The sequence below is a fragment of the Dreissena polymorpha genome, chromosome 1 (assembly GCF_020536995.1).
Source record: "Dreissena polymorpha isolate Duluth1 chromosome 1, UMN_Dpol_1.0, whole genome shotgun sequence".
NCBI classification, from domain to species: domain Eukaryota; kingdom Metazoa; phylum Mollusca; class Bivalvia; order Myida; family Dreissenidae; genus Dreissena; species Dreissena polymorpha.
This window is the reverse complement of record NC_068355.1, coordinates 113092633-113108462: the sequence shown is the minus strand read 5'-3', so window position 1 is coordinate 113108462 and position 15830 is coordinate 113092633. Positions and strand designations below refer to the sequence as shown.

General features: G+C 33.3%; 1 protein-coding gene across 8 annotated transcripts; it reads right to left on the bottom strand.

The window, feature by feature from the left end:
• Positions 1–1079: 1079 nt before the first annotated feature.
• On the bottom strand, positions 1080–14807 carry LOC127845072 (tetraspanin-7-like). Of its 8 annotated transcripts, none has more exons than XM_052375741.1 (12): positions 14677–14807; positions 11999–12046; positions 10955–10999; positions 9266–9317; positions 7781–7819; positions 7328–7624; positions 6974–7048; positions 6109–6210; positions 3533–3592; positions 3209–3325; positions 1996–2079; positions 1080–1330 (listed from the first exon to the last, which is right to left on the bottom strand). In XM_052375741.1, exons 1-12 carry the CDS (start codon positions 14685–14687, stop codon positions 1286–1288), a joined length of 975 nt encoding a protein of 324 aa, XP_052231701.1. In that variant the 5' UTR covers positions 14688–14807; the 3' UTR covers positions 1080–1285. The 8 variants fall into 8 exon arrangements, with proteins under 8 accessions (XP_052231701.1, XP_052231721.1, XP_052231730.1 ...); XM_052375761.1 differs by having other exon boundaries at positions 7493–7624; XM_052375770.1 differs by having other exon boundaries at positions 7502–7624.
• Between the last annotated feature and the right edge of the window lie 1023 nt (positions 14808–15830).

Genomic DNA, 15830 nt, shown 5'->3' with positions numbered 1-15830 from the left:
CCCGATTTTCGTTATGATACACAGAATCTATAAACAATATGGTTGATGTGGGTAAAATATGTTTAAAACAGTGTCAACAAAATAAAGAGGGTAAAAAGGGTATGTTGCTTTAAGGTAGGTGTAACTACGTTATAAAGTATATTTAAAACTGTTTTGTAGGGTTGATTTACTAATTGGACATAAAAGGCGCCGAGCGAGTATTAAATATATATAGTTTAATGTGTGTGTTCCCGATTAATTTTTCAAGTTTTATTATATAAGTAAAAAAAAGAGACAAAGTCATCTATTTGTGGTGTTGTTTTTTCCTTTTTGCAGTTTAAAATAAAATATTAAGCCAATAAAACTACAGAGTTTATAGTGTGTGCATTGTTGGAATAAGCTAAATCAAATCGCAGAATCATATAATTGCAAAATTTAGTTCGAAGTTTTCCAACCTTTCTAACTTGTTGTAAATAAAGTGTTTTATATACATCCAAAACTTTTGAATGAAATGACAATCCCCAAAAACGTGAGTATTGGAGTGCATTTAATAAAAATCACATAATTTTGACGGAACAAGATTGCATGTATTGAGGAAAGTATTGTTTGGTAAAATGTGCATGAGATATTTCTATTGAAAGTTTCTTAGTTTGTTGTTAATAGTTGATTTGATTGGTTGGTTAAAGATGGCTTCTTGGTTAATATCTTGATTATTAAGCGTGTCTTTCCAATTATTATATTGTTTGAACCTTTCAGGTTTGTGTTTTTGTATAAGTGATATATAAACTAGTTCTCAGGCTTGTGTATGTTCTGTTATTTTGTTAAGCATGTATTGCGATGAAATATATTTCATAAAGATTTATAATATTTGGAAAACTGTAAAATTCCCTTTTCCTAATGCCCCATTTTATCATTTTCCAAGGAGGCGCTGATATTTAAAATTTTAGTTGACATTTCGTTTCAATAAAAATAAGTTGACCTATGCAGTAATTGGGAAATTCAATTATACGATCTAGGGACCTTTCTTATAAGAGATTTGTCTCTTCATTTTACGGTGAATCAGATCGGACAATGTTTTATATAAAATTAAAATATTAAAATTGGTTTTAATATCTTTAATATCGTTGCTTCATGCATAATAGGTTATGAAAAATTGATAGTTATGCAAACTTAAACATCCCAAACTGCTCGTTTTGCTTAGAGTAATTACACTGCATTGATGACAGTAACAATAATAACAACGTTAAATTCAGCATTCGCCAATCCAATCTTCAGTGATTCAAAGTTCAAATGTTCGTTGCGTACATCAGCCACAGCAAACGACGATCAACGCCATAATAAAACATAACAACTGAAAAGATAGAAATATCATTGTCACGCAAATGTGATGATGAATTTCATGAAACTACTTGACCATCTGCCTATGTTTTTTTAAATGTTAAAGACGAAAGTAATTCTTATTATTATTTTATAAGTTTTACTAGTTTATCTTGTATTGTATTTCATATGTTCTTATCATAAAGAGACTTGTTGACAACTCAAAAAGGGAGCTAAAAAATATTGGATTCAGAAATGAATGTATGCATTTTTTACAATTAATCACAATAGCATTCCTGACTAGAATTGTCCATAGATATCGGTTCTCTATATATAATCGGCAATTGAAATCAGTAAACTAGTAAAAAATGTGTAACACTTTTCGTCGTTAAGTTTTGACAGAAAGTGTATGAGACAAATTGTGTTTAAAATACATAATTACCTTTTTGGAGCATTGTCAGCGAGTTTGCGTTTGAAACTAGATTTGAATTATGGACAAGGCACATTCCTTTTGTTCAAGCTATTTTGGTTATCTATACTATTCAAAATATTTCCATTTTGGTGAATCATACATTAAGTGACTTTTCCAAAATGTCAAAATCTTTCAATATGTCCCTTTAAAAAGAGCTATACAAAAAGTGTTCTTGTAGTACCGAAGCTTACGTAAAGGCGTATACACATTATCTGCATCCATCCTACCTGCAGTCCACTTATAACGAATGAGTGCACCTCCATATTTGTTAGATAGTCATGGAATTTTGATTTGATCTGTCCAAAGCAGCCCTAAAAGAATAGTATTGAGAAGAAATAATGCTTATTTTTTAGACAAAGCGCTCGAACGTAAGTGTCCGAATTGGTTGGTTAATACGGACCCTGATCCATTTGGTCGTTTATTGCCCAGTTAGAAGTGCAAGTTAACACACATGTATATAGTGATCAGAAACAAATAAAAAAACAGCAAAATAAACGATCAGATGTAAGCACACAAGTGGTGTGGATTATTATGTCGTTCGTTAATTGTTTTGTTTAAAATAGCTTAACTGTTTGTTAATCTGTAAAAATGAAAATAAAGTGCCTTAGTATAATAATAATAACTTTCACATACGCGTGCTGATTAGAGTTAGAAATACCAATACAAACATACACACACATACTGTTTCAAACATATTTAATCTGTATTATGTGATAAGATCAGTTGTTAAAATGCAATCATCCCTAAAAATAATATATGATGAAAACATTTATTTGTCGAAAATATATTAGTCGCGACGAGAAATCCCTAACGTCATGCACGATATCTCGACACAACAATTGCTTAAAAAATCATTAAGCACATCTACATATAGTAATATTTTCACACTATCCGCCGACATAACTATGCTTCTTCTTTGCGAAGATTAAAGCGACTAGTTAACAGATTGTCGAAATGACAAATTTCTTTCTAACCTTATGTCACAAATTCAACAAATTAACGAACACTGTACATACATGTGCAAATTAACACGACTGACGGATACTTATATGTAAAATGCATGTTTGTTTCTGAGTAATCATATTTTGAAATTGATAAAATTACAAAGCATTAAAACTGCGAAACGGTTTAATAATTTGGAGTGTTCTGTTGTCCTTTTACATGTTTTGACAATATATGGAGTGTCTATATTAAGTAAACACAGCAAGACGTAATGTAACATTAGTAACATTAGTGGTTAACGCTTTGCCACTAGTTCGAGCTCAGGTGATAAAAACATTGTTTTCTTCAATTCTATTTTAGTATTATACTGTTACTCATAGTTCCGATGCTTAAATTTATCATCTACTTTATTTATAGTTTTGTTCGTTTCTGGTCGTTGGATATTTACCTTGAACAATATGTTTCTGAAGAAAATATCAACTGAAGAAATATGTTTACCACTTTATTTACAAATCTTCCATCGTTTGTCTGATTGTGTTGCAGCTGATATGCCTCAAATTGACACATGGTTTCGTTGAATGGTCGTTGTTTGCAACATGTGACCGGCACATAATTCTGCAAATTAACATTCTAAGCTTCTGATTTTAATATCGCAATATTGCTCGCCAATATTGATCTCAACGTTCTTTGTTAAAAATATAAGCAGCAAGTTTTGACCCTTTTTCAAACTATATAAGGCTATACTATTTTAATACATATTTACACATCTCAATGCTATAAAAAAAAACGTTTCAGAAAATGGTCAATCATAACGTTACGTACCCCGTCGTTAAACTTAAGTTCTGAGTAGTCCTTTGGACCAACAACGCCACAGCAAGACAGCTGGAAAAGCAATGTTTTCTATGCCGCTATTCCATAATGTGTATCAGATCCTAGTATACGTTCAATACAACATTCCAAATACTCTACAAGATAATAGCGTTTAATTATTACTCTATTACAACTCGCAATTAAGTGCCAACAGTTATGTTAAATGGGTAGGGGGCAAACATCCCCTCATGACGTCCATTCCGAAAAACTTACGTCCGACGATGTTAAGCGCTACCTGGGTAAATTAAACCCAAAAGTCAGCAACGATTGGAGGCTTGGTGTCAATCAGTGTGTGAGAAATATTAAAAATACTTAATCTAAAAGTAGAAACTGGCGGGAAAGCACTTCAAACTCACATATACGTTTTGGAATTACATAACTAAATACATGTACTTTTCGCGGGCATATAGAGGCTAAAACTACATTGTCCATTTTTACATGAGTCTTTGTAACCGTACAGTTTTTGCCAAAATACCAAATATAGGTCATGAATATTTACTAATAATTTCAGAAAACCAGCACCTGTTTCATTGCATGCAGTGGGTGTATTTGGAACATTGGTTAAATACCCAGTAAAATGCTCATACACACGTTAACTCATGCTTAAATGGCAGAATGTAAAGTATATATTGTATACTTATGTTGTTTAGCGTTTAAAAAACATTGTTGTTGTAGACAGCTTCTTTATTGTGCTATCACTGAATAATTAAAAACCGCATTGAAAAATATGCGTGTTGAAAACGACATAATTAAACATATCGCTGAGATCCCAGGGAGCAGCTTTTTTATTTGAATGCGGAATTTTGTATGCGATATATCCGTACTTAAATCCGGTAAACACATGCTGTATTCCGATCAGTTGATTTATGTATCACCTGGGAACTTAATAAACACACAATTATGATATAGTGTTGACAAATAAATGAGGTCACTATGGTTGACAATAAACATCGTTGATTAAGGTCATTTTTATGTATGCCTCGTGTAAATCAGCGGACACTGCAGACCTGAATTTTAACTATTAGCACAAAAACGGCATGTACATGTACTTTGAATATTGAATACCAGTATATTGTAAAGCTTTCTCCAACACGCAACTTGTTTTCAAACGCGCTAATTATTTTTTTTTTAATCATGTAAATACAGCCTGTGTGTAATGTACATGTATGGGGTTATTTAGCCTAAAAATCAAGAACTCTTATGAAATAAACAAAGGCAATGGCGTATATTTCAAGAACCCGTTTTTGATAACCTATTGAATGTTCTTCATAGCAAAGTGTTTACACGTTAACGATTATTTAGCTATGTAGTAAAGTAATGCTCCTAATTATATTTATACATGTTTATACTGCGGCTTTCAAAGGGAAACAGCTACTTATTCCAGAGTTTTTATTTTATATTATAAATTAATAAACATTACTTCATTTTTTTTATTTTGCTAAACTGCTCGGCCTTTAAGACTCGAGTGAAACAAAGGAACGCGTTTATTTCACAGTAATATAGCATGTGTATACCCGTTTAAAGTACATGTTTTAAACATATAATTCCAAAATGTATTAATGCCCTTGCAATGTTTTATCGACAGTATCTATGTTTAGATACTTCAGTGTTCTCATTTAACTATTTCTTAAATATTTGATTGTGCTAGTCGTCTTTAAATGGGGTGAATAACTTCCACATGAGCTAAATATCATCCAAACGGATACATGTACAACGACGTCCTCTGACTTAAACTAACTTCTTGAGAAGGGCATAATTTTCCTCGAAATTCTATATTATTTGTCATCAGTCCACCGGTAGGGAATAAGTTCATCGGAACTAATACATTTCATAAAGTAATTTTCCCATCTCCATATTAACAAAACTGACAAAAATAATTTGGCGTTCGAGACATTTGTATTCTTGTGTTCGGCCTGTACGCTTCATTGTCATGCTGGGTAAACGGTCGGTTGACGAGTTTAAAGGGATATTTTTTTTAATAGATTTTGGAATGTATTGAAGTGTGTCATCATTAAAAGTTTCAAATTGATAAATGATAAAATTGGAACTAAATAGCTACAGTAAAAATAAGCAAGAATACAATTAATTAAAGAATAAAGTAAACCTCAACTAGGCTCGGACCACTGACACTTGGAGTAAAAGTATTACACGTATACCGCACGGCCATCCATGTTCATACAGTAATTGATGTACTTTAAACTTCATATAAGCAATCCTCGTAGTGTCACAAAATATAACGAAAATTACAAAACTTACCAAATTATTCAATCGTTATGCGTTAGTAATGCTTTATAATTTTTACCTTTGTAAATCGTCAAAAGATGCATCTAAAGGATATTTTAGAGCACGGTAAAAGTCCAGTATTACTGCTTCCTCGCAAATATCATATCTACGACGAAACTTTCCGAACCTTAAACATTTTTTTAATTTTGTCAATTTACCAAAACGTGAAAAGGTCCCTTTTAACTTGTAATTTTGACTATTTCATTGTTAAAGAAAATCCAATGTAAGAAAAGGGAAAATCTTACCTCTAACTGCACCTCGTCCCATGCCTTTGCAACCAAACCCTTTCCCACGATGTAATCGTCGTTTACTGAATTATTCAACGTCACCTCTAGACCATCGTCAAACTATATAACAGAAAGCATAAATATGTTTTTTGGCAAACATGCAGTGTCGCCATTTACTCAGAAAGTATAACCCAGTCAATATCACCGCGAAAACAAACACAATATAATTTCAACAGTCCTTATGGTTATGTTATACTAAAAGCGACGATGAGGTTGCTTAGTAGGGCCATCAATATTTACGAATTATCCATTTCTTATCATATTTGATTCAAACATACCACGCCGCTGTACCATTATGTTAAGATATATATCACAACGGCTTCACTTTTCAAACAGTTCACTATTCTTCAAATTCCAACTTTCTTCGTGTAAATATACAATATTTTACCTTCAATTCTTAATTTCCTATTCCTTACATGACCATGGTAAGCGTTTGTCTTACGGGTAATAACAACATTATAATTATAAAACTACCGATATATCATGCAAACACAATACAAATAATTATTGTGTAGAGTAAATAAATTACATCTTTGCTAACTGCGTAACTGCGTATCGTATATCTAATTTGTTTCCATGGTAAATTGAAATGAAAATTTTAAAAGATGTAACAGGAAACAATAAAAAAAAGGCTTGTGTGGTCATACTCTTATAAATGTTTAATGGCAGATAAATAATGGGACATCGATAAGTATTTCTAAATTATTGTTCACTTCGGGACACATTTTAAAATGTTCATCCTTGTCTTTATTGCTTTTTTATAAGCACACGTTTTGCATTCGAGGTATTGCGGGTTTACTCAGTTGCAATTATTGTTATTTACCTGACAGTCAAACGTGGCAGATTCGAATCCAAAGGTAAGATATGCAACAAACATCACTGCTCCAAATATTGTGTACTGAAACATAACGAAGTGAACAAAACTAGTCTAATGATTGGTTTGACAAATCTATCGTAGCAACAATAATAAAATATTATTTATAAACAAGGTCTCCTTATAATTTATATGAAAATAAATATTAAACCGAACATTTCTTTCAAACAAGACGATTCTGTTACGTTATCATTTATGTATTTAGTTTTAAAAATATTAACATTATTAGCCGTCACTGTATTCAATTTCATTAATATGTTACTGTGGTATATATGATGTTAGAAAAACATTTCATAAACATACCAAGGCAATTAAAACTTCAGGTAATTTCTTTTCTGTACATTTTGATTCTATCAGTTTAAATTTGTCAATAAATACGCCAGGCGATTGCAAAATTTTACACTTGCATTTAATTTGTTCATATATGCAAATGAGTGTTTTGAGTCCTAAAATTATCGACACCATTACACTGCAAACTTTTATTCCACATCTGACACGTCCGACATTCGTTTCCAGCCCATAGATTTGTAGTAGCTGCTGAATGGCATAAATGTTGCTTTCGTGTTTACGGAACATGCATGCCAAAATAGCTCCATATACCTTAAAACAAAATATGTAATGAGTAAAGTAAACAATATAAGAAATGTATAATTAGAGCGAAGCCATATGAAAACATGCGGAGATTCATAAACTAATACTCTTTATTATAACAGATATACATGTTCATTAAATTTTTTAGCTCACATAAATACATACCGCGGTACCCAGATTTACGATTTCAAGAGCAATCTTTTTCTGAAATGTAATAAATAACTATAATTGATAAAGCAAACAATCCAATAGACACTGTTCAATCACGAGTGTGATAAATCGTCGGTGATCACCCAAACAACGGAAGTTGGTTACTCGCCCCTTAATCGATTTCAGTCTCTCTCGCTCTGCGCTATTCTATCTCTATTCTCGCTGATCTAGCTCATATATAGACTCTCTCTCTCTCTACTCAGAGCTCTCTCTCTATCTCTTTGTCTCTCCCTCTCTCTCTTTGTCTCTCTCTCTGTACTCGGTTGTCTCTCTGTGTCATCTTCTCTGCTCGTATCGATCTTTGTCGCTTTCTGTCCCCCACCACTCGCATCTATCATACTCTCATCGAGCTCTCTTATCTCGATCGACTCTATCTCTATCTCCTCTCCGCTCTCTCTCTCTCTCTCTCTCTCTCCTCTCTCTCCTCTACATAGTATACGTATCTAAAAAGGGTCGTTTTACATTTGCAAACATTAAATGTAATGTATCTGTACCCGATGTGCATTGCAATATTTTGAAAAATGCATTTTGGTAAAATAACATTCATGTTGCAAATTAAAGCGAATAGATCTATACTATGTGCGACATTTCTTAGCGGAACACAAAATTTAAGTGCCTGCTAAAAAAATCGCAGCGAGTAAAGTCGAGATAAAAAGCAAATATTAATACGAAATAAATGCTTATCACCGTCGCGCTGATATAGCTGGAAAGTGAGCGGCATTTTACAATTAAACATGAGTAATAAAGGGTATAAAACGGCAAAAACACCTGTTTCGGCACGGACGTCGCCGCCTTGACCGTCACGTGATTACCCCCTTTGTGGCGTTCTTATTGGTACGGACATTTTCGGGAAACGACGGCAGCTTTATTCAGACACACACAAAAATATAATGGGAAGAAACCATGCCTTTCGAGAATTGTTTTCGGTATTGGATATTGTTTCAATCAATATAATTGCGTTATTTAAAGATAAACTAATATTTGATGGTGATTTGCCGATTCGGAATTTGTTTACAATCCGTCGACAATAAATGAAAGACCACTTTGTAATAATATTTTTATTTTTTTTTTGTTTCTACTCGATATTTAGATAACGTAAAAATTTCATCAATTTGCGATATGTTTTAACTTGACAATTCGAGGAAGGGAATGTGTTATTGTTTTTTTCTGAAATGAGATGTAATGCAATACACTTCAGCAACTTTCATTAAGTATTTCCATTAACAGTAGTATTATAAGTATTTAACAATTCAGAACGTTATCTTCATGAGATCGTGGTAACAATGTTAACTTGTGATCTATAAAAATAATTTCAGCCGATACAATCATATTAATAAGTAAATGAAATATACATGTTATGATCGCTTCGTGACTACGTTATTGATAACTGCTCTACTAACAGATCACCCAAGGAAGAATAAACACAATACAGGGGCTTACTTTGCTGCAAGGCTTACATAAATCGTCACAACCGCTTTTCTTGCAGTCTATTCTGTAAAAAAAAAAACATACGATGTATGGTTGTTTACCTATCAATCAAATCCCATTTACATTTAACATGCTTATATAAGAACCTGTGAAACAGGTAGTTAATAATTAACAGAAGTATGCAAATAATATATCGAGGTGTTATATCACTTCAAACTGTTTTGAAGGGGCCTTTTCGCGTTTGGGTAAATTGACAAATTGAAAAAAGTTGTTTCAGATTCGCAAATTTTCATTTAAGTTATGATATTTGTGAGGAAACGGTAATACATAACATTTATCATGCTCTTAAATTGCAATTATATGCATCTTTTAACGATTTAAAAACCCGAAAATTATAAAGCGTTGCAACGCGAAACGAATTAATAATTTGGAGAGTTCTGATGTTGTCGTTATATTCTGTGAAACCACGAGGATTGCTTATATGAAGTATAAAATGCATTAGATTTTATGTCTGGAATGATGGCCGAGTGGTCTAAGTGGTTAGTACTTTTACTCCAGGACTCCAGGACTCCAGGGGTCAGTGGTTCGAGCTCTGCTGAGGGTAACCTTTTTTTTTCCTTATTAAATTTTGTTCTTTATTTTTTTTTTTATCTTATGTTTACATTTATCAATATAAAGCATTTTATGACAAACTTTAAAAAAAGCCAAAATCTGTAAAAAAAAAAAAGGCCCCTTTAATGGTAAATATATAATGTTTCTCCAAATGCCACATTGCGTTGCGTTTGCTTTTTCGTGTGCTTTTTTACGAAACTTTTAATACAACATATTCAAATAAAATGGCATGAAATCGAAGTTTTGGTGGCGACCTGTCGGTGTAAATCAAAATAAACCTTAATGTAATTCACTTTGAACTGTATGCATGAATCTTTAGGTATATCAGGAGACAGTTGGAACAATTTATTTTACTGGAGCCTTTACATTTCAAGACGACAAGGCAATCATCAAGACACGTATTAATACATCACATTACGTTTATTGATTGTAACAACTTTTCCATATGTTCAATGTTTCTGGAGTTTAATTATCATATATTCCTAACTGACACCATGTCATAAATTTAAATTGGGAGCAATGGTCTAATGGTAGGACACAGGCTTAAAGATCGAGAGGTCCCTGGTTCGAATCCCGCCCTGACCACTGGAATTTTCCTGAGCAAGAAATTTATCACACATTTTCTCCTCTCCACCCAGGTGTATAAATGGGTACCTGTGAGGGAAATAAGCCAAAGTGTCGTGGCTGCATACTGCGCCAAATATGTTAACAGACAACTTATGACCCAGTGACCAGGGGGAAAATGTGATGCGCCTCTAAACGAACATACTGTATGAAAAGGGCGCTATATAAATGTGGTAGTGACATACTAGCGAAGGTGGCAATAATAGTAGATGTATGTGTATCTTCTTGCTGGTAGCAAGAAAATCAATGTAATAGTCCGTTTTTCAGCCGTTTCTTGAAAAGCAAGTTAACGTAATAAGGTTCTGCCCCTTATACATAAACGATTTCCCTATATTTTGTATAATTCACCATTATTCTTATTTCGTGTATTGTAAAGTATAGCGTACATTAATAATCGACACATTAATAATACCATCGGACCAATAAAATACATGTAGATGTATGCGAGAGTTTCCTTTATCTTACCTTCCTTGTTCGTCATTATTCGACTCGCCTTGCACATTGCCCGAACTGAAATAATTTGTTTCGATATTTTATCAACAGCAGTATATCACATGAGTTGTTAGGAACTTACCAAACATAGAGTCGACGGAAAACACGTGCTTTTGCACCGTGCTGCAACCAGTTGAATAATATTGTTCCGTTTTATCTAAACAATTGAGTAAATAATTTTTAATAAAATAATTATTTTTCTCTTTCAGTTCTTTTTGCTGAGGATTAAGATGCTAGGTTCATAATTTTTTGTTTACACTTGTGTGTTTTGGGATTAATTCTGAAACCATTGTTTTTAAAATATAGCCATCAATCTGTAAGAAACCCAAATGCTGTGAATTGATCATATCAAGGCGATGATCCCAGTTTAAAACATCGTTTTGTCTTACATGTTTGTGTTTTTTGTGTTGTCTGTTATTGTTTCATAGGTCAATTACCTTCAATGAAAAACTACTGAAAATTAACAAGAAACTTCCTATTCAGCATATAGCTTTTGTAACATACTTTGTTGTTATATGTTAGATAAGAGATTAACATTTTAACAAATATCAACAATATCATATCAATCTTTCATAAGACCAATGAATTAGTTGGTACATATTTCGAAGAAGTATACTCATTACAAACCCTAATTCGATCACTTCAATAATTCAATGCATTTTATCGTGCTTTTAAAGAACTGTTTTCTTAATGACAACATTTTCTCCGAATGCCCAAAGAGTGGCTCTTCTGCTGCGGCTTGCAAATGTTGAATCAAAAACTTAATGTCCTACATATCCATAACAATTTCATAGATTAAAATGTTGTTTACGAACCTACTATATCTTCAAATTCAAGTTTATGTAGCAAGGTAATATCCCTTATACACAAACAATGTACCTGTAAAGTGTTTATTCCACAATTATCCTCATTCTGTCCATTGTAAAGTGCAGCATATCGATACATTAATTAATTACCCAGGCGTAGAATCTTGCCAACAATAGTACAAATATATACGAGGGTTTCCTATTGTCTTACCTTCCATTAACATTAGTATGCAACTGCTGGTCTACTCTACTATACGATCTGAAACAATATAGTTTTCATATTATTATACGTCCAGCAATATATCACTTGAGTTGAAGCAAAAGTGTGATTTTTCACCGTGCTTCAAGCATTTTATTTAAATTGTTTTGTTAAATTGTAGCCATTGAGTAATTAAAGTGGTATTATCGTTTGGTTATTTTAAAACAAATGACCATTCTTTGATGACTTGTCCGGTATAGCGGTTATTGCTTCCCACATAATCACAATGATAGGGCGAATACCACAACTTTTCCGCTCACCGTCGAAATTTTATACTTCTGACAAGAGCACCGTATCCTTCTGTCAAAAACATGGCCGCAAACTTTTGGGCGAATACAGAAACGAAAGAAAAAAAACGAGAACAGAAGGTAAGTTGATTATAAAAAGATATTCCATCGAACGAAGTATATACTTTACATCTAATTGCCGTTTACCGCATCAAAATTGAGTCGCTATTTACTTCAAAATAGTGCAAACAATATGAGCATGGCGTGAAAGAAGTGACTTTCATGACGCGAGATATCGTGTGTTTTGCAGATTTAAAACATTTCGAAGAAATCTTTTTTGTTAAACGGTATTTTATGGTAGAAGAATCAATTTACAACACATTATGGCATGATTTATTGAATATAACTGTGATTTTAATACAATTACACGTGTTAGCAAGTATGCATCGCTCAACACTGACATTATAGAAATATGGACACCGCTCAACAATGTCCGTAAAAGCAACGCATCTTTATGATTTGTTGGCATCGCTTTATTCTGATATTTTTTCTTTCAGAAGGAAGAGAAGTTCAAATTTATGTTTTTTTTAAATAATTGTAACCCCTTTATTTCTGATATTAGTAGTCGAAAGCATCTTTGGTATTTATTGTTGGTGTTGGTCACAAACACCAAATTCATATTTCAATAAATGAAACCAATGCAACATCACACTGTACACTCTATACATTACTGCTTATACATTTCCATGAGTGTAGCTGGACATCTTTTTGTACGGATTATGAATATGAAATCAATCAATAAGAATGATCAATATGATTTTACCACAACAATATAGATAAATTGAATCACGAGACTTAAACATGTGCCCTCGACGTACTGGAAAGCAAGACAATCGATCCCGGTGAACCTTTTTCGGTGCAAGCATGCCACCATTTTCAAGATCAATTCTGGGACATGTAACTTTGATAAATGGAAGATTATCGTGAATAATTTTAGCTCACGATTGCTTGTTTTAGCTTATCATTTAAAACCATGTGCAGAAGTTAGCGGTGCCACGAATTTCAGTTAGGTTAGTATTCCATCTATCCGCATCCGCATCCGTATCCGCATCCGTATCCGCAAAATCATAATACGGACGCTATATTCCATTTATCCGCATACGTAGAACGTATCTTTATTTTTGTATATGGATAAAACTAAAAATTATAATTGAGATAATAATTATGAAGGGCAAGCGGGAATTTTGGTAGATATAAGGTACTAATCATCGTTCTGTCTGTCAAAGAATACAAATGGTATATACCTCAAACATCTTTTAATGCCTTGGCTATGCTTTTCCTAACTTTTGAAGTAAAATCAGAGTCCCGATATGCAGAACTGCGTTGGTTGTATTATTCCGGGTAATTTTTCACAAATTCGATAGTTTTTCAGTTGGTTTTTGAGATGACAGCTACTCTCATCGTGCTAAATGCCGTCCGTATCTTGTCCGCATCCGCATTACAATACCCACTTGAGCGTTCTTTTGCGGACGCCTTTTGCGCGTGCGGATATACGGATGCGGATGAATGGAATAAGTGCTGTGCATTTCAACTTATTCTATTTTTTTGCGGATGCGAATATGGGAATGCGGATACGGACAGATGGAATAGCAGCCTTACACGGAATATAAAAACGGTGTTTATAATTAATGCTGCGCGGTGCATCGATATTCATGTAAGTGATGCATGTTTTCACCAAACAATTAGGCCTTTAACAGCTATTGAAACAAACAGGTTCGTATGACATGTTCTTTACATATATACCATGATTTAAGTCTGTCAAATGAGGTCTGACACATCGCCAATCATCTGATTATTACATTTTTCTCACAAGGTCGAATGGTGTCGAGCGCGACACGACTTTTTGTAAACACTATTTCAAAGTCATGCTAAATATTTCACGACTGGTAAATTTTTGAATAGACGACATATTGGTTCAGAAATTCGATGGATTGCTTCGCAAGTGGCAATCATTTTGCAGTGTCTTATAATAAAACATTTTGTCACCCACTTACCGGATATTTCTTCGTCCGCCATGTTTCGTTTCGTCAGAAGGATACGGTGCTCTTGTCAGAAGTATAAACTTTTGACGGTGAGCGGAATAGTTGTGGTAATCGCCTTATCACCGTGATAATCAAACGTAACAAAGTTTAGTTTTATTTTCTTATATCTGTGTGTATTTCAGTTAACAGTTACATTAAAACATCTGTTTTGATATAGGTTGAAATAAAACATGCTTTTAAACGTGAAGATTATGAGAATTAAGTTTAATAAAGGAGCGCAACTTTAATTATAATATTTTTAAATTACCGACATCAATAACAGCAATAACACAGTTGTGTTATAAATAAAACACGAGTTTACCTGTCAGCCATCCTGAATTAAATGAACTCGAGTTGGTAAGTGATATAAAAACCGATAATTCAACATTTATTCAAGACTGATAGCGTAACGCCGATTACACGCTCTTAGGCTTTGTACACATTCCACTATCTGAAGAGGTTGATAAACATTTATGCACAATCTTTGCGTATTCACCTAGTTCTCTACCTTTAAGCGAGCATGAATAGTTCACTTGACAAAACATTGAGATGTTGCTCAGTTATGGAGCGGCTGTTGACAAACCAAGTAAATTACGGTATGCTCATCACTATGTCCTGTCACAAATATGTGACGGAGACAAAATGACCGACAGTTAATATATTTACACCTAAATAATGAATATTCTAATTACAAACGTCTCATTTGGTATGTGATTATATGGTTATGTGGGAAACCTGCACGTTAATTTAGTTGTTTTCGCAAGAACAAACGTGTGGTTTCTCGGGTTACAAAATTATTTATAAACGAATATCTGAATCCAACGATAACTCAACAAGTATTCCAGTTAGGTTGATTAAACCTGGTATGTGAACAGCGGGCTGCTTTTGGAATATGCACGTTATTTCAGATTAAACACTATACCACGTTAATACTTTTGTGATTTTACTTGTCCATTAACAAAAAGATATGGAAACTGCTGTTGCTTATAAAAACAATCAGCTCCTGTCGCTCTTTGCTGCCAGTCATTTCTCCCCGATGCTATTTAAAAAAAACACTTCTGGACTTCGACGCCAATATTAATTTGATTCGGTTTCTTCTAACGAATATGTTTATATACGGTAAACATTAGTGTTTGCGTATAAGTTGAAATGAAATTAATTATAAGAACAATTGTAACGTGACATGCCGCCATACCGTGTATATAGTTCACACGAGATAACAAAACAAGCGTCAAAAAGATTTTACTAAATCTGCTCGAGGAATATTTACGTTTTAATATAAATGTATTCACTAAATGGTATAATTGGTATGAGTATAGGTCAAACCACGGCATTTGTCGATAAGTAGTGTACGGCCTACGCTTCCCAAACAATCTAAGCCTATGGCCGTAGTAACTCTATCGTGTATGGAAACAGGGGGCGTATTCTCGAATGTTATATGCATAACAAAAACTAACCAACATAATCACAAGCGCA